At 48.6% G+C, this 9462-nt stretch overlaps 1 protein-coding gene across 1 annotated transcript in view; it reads right to left on the bottom strand.

Annotated features, from left to right (window-relative positions):
* Positions 1–9462, bottom strand: part of IGDCC4 (immunoglobulin superfamily DCC subclass member 4) — a 62834-nt gene that overhangs the window by 47666 nt on the left and 5706 nt on the right. Inside the window, exon 3 of the mRNA XM_035902529.1 lies at positions 4214–4355. Within this exon, the coding sequence (XP_035758422.1) occupies positions 4214–4355 (142 nt within the window). The remainder of the gene's footprint in view (positions 1–4213; positions 4356–9462) is intronic.

The following is a 9462-nucleotide window of genomic DNA, read 5'->3' as shown; positions in this document are numbered from 1 at the left end:
AGCTGAGGGCAGAAAACAAGCCACTGTGTTTGTACAAAGAGCAGGAGCTGGAGGCAAGGGAGAGAGAGTGGGGAGACTCGATCACCACATAGCTCAAGATGGTCCCTTTGGTGAGGCCAGCAGTAGAGAGATCTACTTCATGTGGTACGTCCTGCTGGGAAAGCACGACAGAGGTGAGCATTCCTCTCCCAGGGAAGCAAGGAGGGAAGAAAGGCAGGATTTCTCTACCCACAGTTTTTCCCAGTCGCCCACAAAGCCTCCAGCTCTTCAGGCTCCCGGCAGCCCTTGACTAGAAGCCTCCAGGCAGCCTGCAAGGGCATTTTGCTCCATCCCCAGGCTCTCTGCAAGGAAGCTAAGTTTGCCTGATGGTTCAGAGCAGACAGTTGGCACCAGCTTTTCTTCCACATGAAGGGTGGATCTCTTTGTCTGCTCACCTTCACTATGGAATGAAGCAGAAAACAAAAACCAAAGGACAGACAGACAAAGGTCCTGGGAGAAACAGAAATGCTGGAACCTCAGCCGTCTCAGGAGTTTTGCTGTTGACAGCTATAGCACCAGGATCTCACAGGAGACTGCCCTGAACAGGGGCAAAAGGCAAGCCCCCCACTTGCAGCGGGTAGCTGGTTAAAGAGCAGCACGCTCAGACCAGGACCTGAGTACCACGGGCACGGAAGGCAGCAAGCTGCAAGGGCAAGAGGACACTAACATGTAGCTGTTCCCCTTGCTCCTCCCCGAGCACGCTCGTACATGAGAGCAGGGCCCGAGAAGAGAGCACGGAGGGGCCCACGGTTGCTGCTCACTTCCTCAGTGACGATTGCAAGGGACGTGCTCAAGAACTGAAATCAAGCACTGCTGCCTTGTGTCCAAAACTCGCAACCCTACAGCTCAGGGGGCTACGCTGCGTGTAAAGCAGAGGATATTCCAGCACTAACAGTCCAATTCCCTTTCTTACTTTATCCCCAATAGACTGCTGGAACACCCTTCCTCACAGCCTTTTGAAGGTATACAAAATAGACTAAAGCACCAGTCCTCAGGCCAAGTTAGGAACCTGCAGCTTCGCTGCAGACTCGAAGCCTGCAAGCCCTTTTTCTCACAGCTCAAGAGCCCTGTACGTGAACATAAACCATATGAAGGCATTCTTGACACATGACAACTCTCCACAAATTCTCCACACAGATAGACCCCTCACTTAGCCAAAATGTGGAAAAAGATATTGTCATTGCAGACCATGTGATCTGTAGGGTATGTGTTTATGTGCAGACTTCCAAAGACCTCCAGTTCCTAGCAAGTACTCAGCTCTACAGAAAATAAATAGCAATTGATGCCTGGTGTGAAACCCAGCCAGCACCTAAAACAGAGAAGAGATCACGCCAAAAGATGTAGCACAAACCCCAAAGCAACTGCAGTCTAGAGAAATCCTGCAAGCCACCTCTCAGCAGCTGCTACAGATTTAAGACCGTGTTTTTTAAAAGTACTTCAAAGCCAGAGCTGCAAAATACTTGTGTGCCCTACTCAGATATGAAGGTTGGGTTTTGTCCTGAACTTCAGCAGGGCAGGAAAGCATCTGAAAACATCAGTAAGCACTACTCCACCCTTTGGGTTGTCTAAGTATTTTTTAAGCTCAGCCTTCAGTACCTTCGAGGTGGCACCATGCTACAACCCGCACCCAAGGGCAAAGGCTGAAGAGAGTGCCCAAAGGCAAGTTCAACATAAAAAAAGAAAAAAAAAAAAGAGAAAATAAAAAGCAGTATCAAGCTTGCTATGACTATTCTACCCCTCTTAAAATAAGTCATAAACACCGATGCAGTAGCACTATCTCAAGGGTTTTGCCTATAGCCACAGAGCCTGATTCTGTACATATACCCAACCTTGCTATACTGGAACATGAAATCATCATCCTGACGTCTACCTATCCAAATAATTGCATTTTCACAGGCTCATCAGATGTGTGGGAGGGAGTCCACAGTAATCAGAGACTGGCCTGAGATCTGGTCCTTAGGCATGACGGGGTAAGGATAACGGAGAGCTCTGGTTCACAGCCAATGTTTCCTGGAATTCACTTAATTCCTTCGAAAGCCAGTGATATTAAATCCAACAACAACAACTAGACAACAACAAAAAAGCAAATCCTTCTGAAAAGGCATATTAGCTAAAACATGATTTAAAAAGCAAGATCTGCAGCCAGAGATTATGGTCTGGCTTTTACAAGGAAAACAATTTTCAGGCTGCCCGTGTTGAAAGCAATCTCTGAGCAAGTAATTTCACAACATCCATCGAGCTGTCTCATTAAAAAGCCATTGCCCTATCTATGGCACACTTCCCTCTGCAATCCCTTCTTTTTTGGTTTTTTTCTTTCTTTTTTTATTTATTAATTTTCTTCTCATTACAAAGCAACAGCCTTCTATAAACCTCTAGATGCCACACTTCAGGCTCAAGGATATAAGCGGTTATTCTTACAGAAACAGTCATTGCTGCAAAATTATTCCTAAACCTTACCCCACCCCTCTTTCCTTCCTTCCTTCCTCTCCTCCTGCCTCTTGGCTTAACTTCCCTGGGAGGGAAACAGCTCCTTCTGAGAAACAGAAAATGAGTTTTTACGAACTAAAGGACAATGCAGTCACTGATCTCCTGCAGGATTGAGGTCTACAGACCAACTAACAGCCAACTAATGGTTTATCCTCTTCTTGCGGCTGTAACTGACTTTCCTTAAGGAAAAGGTATCATACTGCAGGGCTCTTATCCTTTCCTCAAAAAAAAGAAAATTCAGGGTCTACTACATGACCTCTAAACATGGGAATAAAACAAACATAAAGACCTCCCAGGTTATTGAGCAGACACAGTGCTCTAAAAGAATCATTAACCCTGAGACAAATTTGCATGGGAAAACAGTGAACAAAACCAACCATCTCTAAAACCACAACCAAAATCAAAGGAAAAACACATCATGGAGTTCAGCTGGGAACACCCAGTACCCCCAGCACTGCACACACACACCCCCCCCAGTCAGCTGGAGAAATATTCCTCACGCCAGGCCCCAATCCTCCAAAAACTTCTACCTCAACTCCGCACAAGAGGACAAGCCATAGGCAGCCCATGCCACGCCACAGTCCTGTTCCATACACACACAGGCCTTCGCAGGGTCCAGGTTCTGTGCTGTAGGAACCGGCACAATTTCAAGTTTCACTATTCACTTTTATGCTGCTGTCTGCCCTTCTGCATACTCTTCTTGGTTTCCCTCCAACGCTCTGGATGGGGACTAAATGGCTGATGAAAACTGTGCACCTTTGCATATAGACTTCCCATGCCACTGGAGAACCATGACGTGACTCTCAGTTACTGAGTTTGCCAGCCAATTTCCAGCCGATTTCATTTCCTTGAAACTATCTGTTATAGAGTGAGCACTTGGTCCAACGTGGCAAAGGTTCCAGAATCATAGAAGCATTTAGGTTGGGAAAGACCTTTAAGATCAAGTCCAACTGTTAACCCAACACTGCCAAGTCCAACACTAAATCCTGTCCCCAAGCACCTCGTCTGCCTGGCTTTTAAATACCTCCAGGGATGGGGACTCAACCCCTTCCCTGGGCAGCCCCTTCCAGTGCTTGACAACCCTTTCGGTGAAGAAATTGTTCCTAATGTCCAACCTAAACCTGCCCTGGCGCAACTTGAGGCCATTTCCCCTCATCCTATCGTTTGTTACCTGGGAGAAGAGACCGACCCTCCCCTGGCTCCCCCCTCCTTTCAGGCAGTTGTAGGGAGCGATAAGGGCTCCCCTCAGCCTCCTTTTCTCCAGGTTAAACACCCCCAGTTCCCTCAGCCACTCCTCATAGGATTTTTGCCCCAGACCCTTCACCAGCTTTGTTGCCCTTCTTTGGACACACTCCAGCACCTCAAGGAACAAGAGATCAGCAACAAAAAAGGGCTTGGTTCTTTTTTTTCTTTTTTTTTGGTGGGTTGGATGTTTGGGGAAAAGTTAATTTTATTTAGGTGTTTTGTGGGCCCCTTTGATTTTTTTTCTGTCCCCTTTGGAGACAAAGCACTGTTTGCATGGGCCCCTTGAACACCCCCTCTTACATCACTTAATTATCAGGTCCAAACCTGGTCTATCATCTCTCTCTTCATTCTACCTTTTTATGAAGGATTTCCACATCCTAAAATGGTCAGGTTTTGTTTTGCTTCTTTTCAAGCTAACCCAGGAAAGCAATCAGGGCATCACCTGGGTTCTGCTGGAACAGCTTCATGGTCCTTCTCCCACGTGATGACAGGGGAGGGCAGTCCTTCAATCCGACACTCGAATCGGGCCATGCCATTTTCTTCCACTGTCTGAGACTCCGGCTGTTGGAAAAAGCGTGATAATGCTGGGGAAAGAAGAAGGGAAGGGAAGTTAATAACTCAGTGTCTCTGCTGAGAAATACAAACCTGTTATGATGCATGAATTAAGAGGAAGGCTCTTCTCTCCTCAAGATAGCTTGAAACGTAATTCCTCACTTTCCCATGCCCTACAGATCCTCAGCAGTCCGAACAACAGTAACTGAAAGGTTTTAATGTGCAAATTTGCCTCTTGCCTCACTTTCTTCCTTTAAGCCAACAGCGTGAGAGAAAAAACAGGCAATTACTGGGTTTCAGCAGTGCCGTCCTAAATTGCTTCCTTGTCTGTTCAGTCGCTCCTCCTTGGGAAGGACATGTAGAATGAGAAAAAGAAGAGGGGAAATGCCACAACCCCGAGAGACGAGAGTTTCCCCTTGCCTTGTGGCACTCTTGCAGCCACAGGAAATTAAAACAAGGCAAGAGGAAGAACAAAGCCAGATGTCAAGTTACTTACACAGAACAACTGCCCACAGGCTGGCAATGCTGGAGACTAGGGTGAGAGTCCCTAAGCGTTATGATCCTCCTTCTCCATAGTGAACGGCTTTGCCCGCAGAAACCAACTTGCTCCTAGTCAAGCAGATGAAATGCAGCCAAGGGAATACAGACACAGCCACCCTGCTTAGAGGAGGAGGATGGATTTCATACATGCCAGGACACTTGTTTGCTTTCCGAGGCTCACCCCTCTCCATATGCTTCTTTCTATACCTGAGAGGCTGAACTTGGTTCAGAGATGAAGCACTGATGTTTGTGATCGCTCTTGGACCGCACCCTTCCCATCGTTCATACACAGCTGCCTGATCTTCCTCTCCTTCCACGCACGCAGCAAAACCCCACTGACTTCAGCAGAGCAGCAACCCTCCCCCTGGGGCTGTCAGCATCTCTCCTATCTCCCATCTAACCTGAAGTCATCTCAGTCACACCGTGGCGTTTTGAGTATGCATGCAGGCTCCTTGACGGGGGCAGAAAGCTTGTATTCTTCTCCACCAGAGAACTGCCTCCTGCTTTCACTAAGTCTCTGTTAAACTGCTTTTGCTGTTAAACCCACCCTGCAGTACAAATTCATCCAGCAATGCTATAACACAAATGCCAGAAATCCTGAACGTGGCACAATAAACACAAATTTCAGCTAGAAAACAGGCTTGGTTGCTGCCCAAGCACAGCACTGTGCTTGTAAGGACCCCAAGTGACCTTCTGGTCCTCCAACACAATTATGTGCTTGTCCCACCAACGCTTCCCAAAAACATCCATCATTGCTTTGGATTTTATAGGGCTCCAAAACTGAAGTTTTCTTTGCATCACACACAAACATATATGCATGTGCATATACACTATATTGCAGAGTTTGCTTGAGAAAGTATGTACAGTTTTGAAAATTAAATGATTTTACATGACCCATTTTAACCTCAGCGTATTCTCAGCTGTCATTAGTGTTTTTCTTTAATTTAAATAGTTATCACGTGTCTAAAGCAACTCATTACTCTCCGCAGCAGCTACAGACTGAATTCTCCCACCAGCTGCCTGTGCAGTCTAGTTTTTCAATTCAGTGTAAATGGGAACAAAAAATGTTTTCCTAGAAACTGTTTCAAAAGACACGAATATGGAAGGCCCCGATTCAGCCAACTGCTCTAGTAGTTTCAAATACACACTGTAGACCACTTTTAACAGACTAATTTCTACGGATTGCAAGATCTTTTACGCTCACGTTAATAAAACTTGCTGAACCCAAGAGTTTAAAAGAAAATCCACCAAATGCCAGCACACAACCTCCTCCTGGCAGCAGATATCCTTAATGCTCTTTCCCGTTACTCTCTTTCCATCCTACAAGTGCAAATGAGAATACTCTGGCAGGCTCTCAAGGGTCATGTACCCAGAAAGATCACGCTGGGAGACAGGAATCCTTCTAAAACGACGAAATAGGTAGGCATCTCTGTTCCTGCCGCTTCATGTCAGGTCACACGTCTCTCTTCTGTTCATTATCAAGTGGCATCATCTAAGCTGATCCAATGAGGTCCCAAAGTTTACAGCAGCTTTAGACCAGTCTCCAGATACTGGAGAACCTAAGGAGCACATGGTGTGCATGAACAGCAACGCCACTGTCACCCACAGCCATGAAAAGGCTCCGCAAATGCCAGTGGGCAGCTCCCTGCTCTCTTTGCTCTCCCTCACGGCTGCGTGCACATGTATTTTGTACAGTTTGGTAAGAGATGCAGGATATTTGGAGAGCCAGGCTTCCCTCTGCACATTTTGGCATGAAGTGCAAAGGAGTACAAAAGGTGACAGTGCCTCCTGGGCTCCCCGGGGTTACCCAGACAAGAACCTGTCCAAAAGCAAGGGGCTGCTGGCTATTCCTCCCCATCACCTGCCAAACCTGCGTCTGCAACCTTGACATTCCCTGCTGAGAACCAGATCCTGCCCTTCACCTCCACCCAGCCCCATCTGCCTGCTGTGCCGGGCTCCAGAACGGCTCTTCAAAAGCAAAGAGCCAAGAAATGCACCCGTGACAGATTTCTCATTAGGATGTGGAGGACCATGACTAAACAGCAACCCTGATTAGGGAGCGCAGCGTCCCTCCCACTCCGAGCGGCACGCAGGAACAGCCAGGCTTCCCAAGCAGAGTCACAGCTCCCTGGTAGACCCAGCAAAGGCTGAGAGCTCAGTCAGTGCCGAAGGTTCAAGAGTGGCAACGCAGAGCAAACCTTGTTTTGCCTATTAGTGCTTTCTCATCATAACTCTCAGGGTGGGATTCAAGAGGCTGAGCAGCTCGGTCATCTTCATTTTACAGGCTCAGGATAGGGATAGTGGGAATCACTGAGGACAGGCTGAAAAAAAATCACTTCTGTAAGCTCTGAAAGCAGCAGCCTGGAGCCTCCCCAGTGAAGGACAGGGAACATGAACAGGGATCTTTTGTGCACAGAAAGCAACACCAAAACAAGATAAGAACAGTGAAAAGGTTTCTTTGATGCAGAACCAAACAAGAACCCTGGATCTCAGCAGCAGCGAGGCTCAGGCAGAGACAGACTTGCTGGCCAGGCTCATTGCTGCTCCACAAGCATCCTCTGCATCAGCTTGGGGCCAAGACTCCAACATGCTGTGATCCCTTGTGTTCCCCCTCTCTCATCCCAAGGGGTATCATGGTGGAATGGAGGAGGCAGAACAAGTCCAGCACCTACAGCACTACCCAAGCTAGGCTCAGAGCTGTGCTGCAAACAGCTGGCGCTGGGAGGAAAGAAGAGAATCAGCCAGAGCAAGGCAAGCCTGCTGTGGAAGGAGAGGACTGGAAAGCAGGTCCTGCTACTCTGACGCACTGCACAGACGTGCAAGCAGGTCAGAGTGAGCACAAGACAGGCTCCAACACACTGCTCACCCTAGGGCCACAGGGATCCTTAGGAGGGGCCGTTCTCCTCCCATAAACATGTTCTGATGGAAGGGACTACCACAGAAGTGCTGTGAAGTGAGAGGTTTTCACAGAGGGAGGCAAGGAAAGAAGATGCTTGAGGGGAAAAGGGAAATAAAGATGACAGATACATACTTGACATTATTTTCAACTCCTCAGCTAGGGTTTAGCTTGCAAAGCCACGCCAAGCCACATAACACCTCCCAGCCCTGTTGCACTGATTACCCTGAACACCTTAACAGGCCACTCAGTAAAAAATTACCCACTGCAGGTGAGAAGGTGAAGAGCATTACAGCAAATTGCCCTCAGCAACATGCCAAAGCACTGGGCTCCGCGCCTTCAGTAACGGAGCACACAGCTCCCTCCCCACTGACATGTTAAACCCAGCTGGAGCCAAGCCGTTATGTGCCAAGGCTTTTAGCCCCGAGCCCAGGGGTGACTGCAGTGTGGTGAAACACAGCATCCTCCCCCTCTCCCAGCAGCCTGATCCGTGCAGGAGGCCGTGAGCTTGGAAAGACTGCCAGCCAGCAACACTACACCCCAGGCAGAAAATGCAGTCTATGCAAGGAATTCAGCCTTCTGAAACCGGCTTGCTGCTCTCTCCCACAGCGCTTTGCCCCCAGACTCTCTGTGTGCTCCGTCCCCTTTGTATCTTTTGCAATTATTAGTAGGTATTTCTAAGACGGAGGCAACTACAGCCCCCACTGAGATTACATACGCTGCCCAGACGACCTGTCTCTGAACAGCTCACCTCTGAACAGGCTGGGGGGGAGGTGGAAGGGAAACATATAGAGAAAGTCATGGAAGCGATTTGCCACGGCCCAAGAGCGCGGTGGAGGCAGAGCCAGAAGGAGCGCTTGGTCTGCAGGGCCATATGGCAGCGCAGGACCTGTGCTGCCCAGCTAACCCACGCAGGGCTTGCTCCTGCCTCTTCACAGATGCCAGCTCCCCAGCTACTCCAAACAGCATCTGAAAGTCGCATCTGCAGATGGTCCAGAGCCTGTGCATTCATCTGATAGAGGTTTCCCTGCCCAGCCTGGCTCTGCCAACAGTCACCAGCCTTCACTCACCTATGCACCTCATCCACAAAATAAATAGCATAAAATCCATAAAATAAATCCTTAAAATAAGAGTAAATCCCAGTCTGCCTTTCCTCAAGTCCCAGACACATTGCACATCACGGAGAAGAGACACTCCCTTTCCTGCTGTGGCCTGCCCCTCCAGGTGCAGCAACCCCCCAACCCTCTCCTGCGCTCGCTGCCAGCAGCCACGCAACGCGGGCCCATTCCCTCCAGGCACAGCAAATGTCTTCATCTGACAGTCACAATTACTGTAATTTTCTGGAACCTCCCTCCCACAAAATGTTTAAGCTAAAATAACAGCTTTAACAAATCTTCACAAATGTAGCTATTAACAGGTAGAAAGCTACACCTTCCCACAACTAAAATAACGCCCCTGGTATTTCAACGTGGGAGCACGCAGGGCTTGGAGAAACCTGCAAACCTCATTCACCAGCCTGAGCAGCTGTTCACAGGCACGCTCGCACCACGAGCCATCACAGATTTGCTCCTCCTCGTTTGCCACGGCCACCACTGCCCCAAGGTGTGACACCAGACTGTGGATGGATCCCCAGCTCCGGGAAGGAAATGAACTGCTGGTGAGAAGCACAGGCTGATGGCAGGGTTAGTATATCCCACCTGCTG

Source organism: Egretta garzetta, unplaced genomic scaffold, assembly GCF_000687185.1.
Source record: "Egretta garzetta isolate BGI_Z169 unplaced genomic scaffold, ASM68718v1 scaffold549, whole genome shotgun sequence".
NCBI lineage: Eukaryota > Metazoa > Chordata > Aves > Pelecaniformes > Ardeidae > Egretta > Egretta garzetta.
Note: the sequence above shows the minus strand (reverse complement) of the source record. Positions and strands in the feature narration are given on the sequence as shown.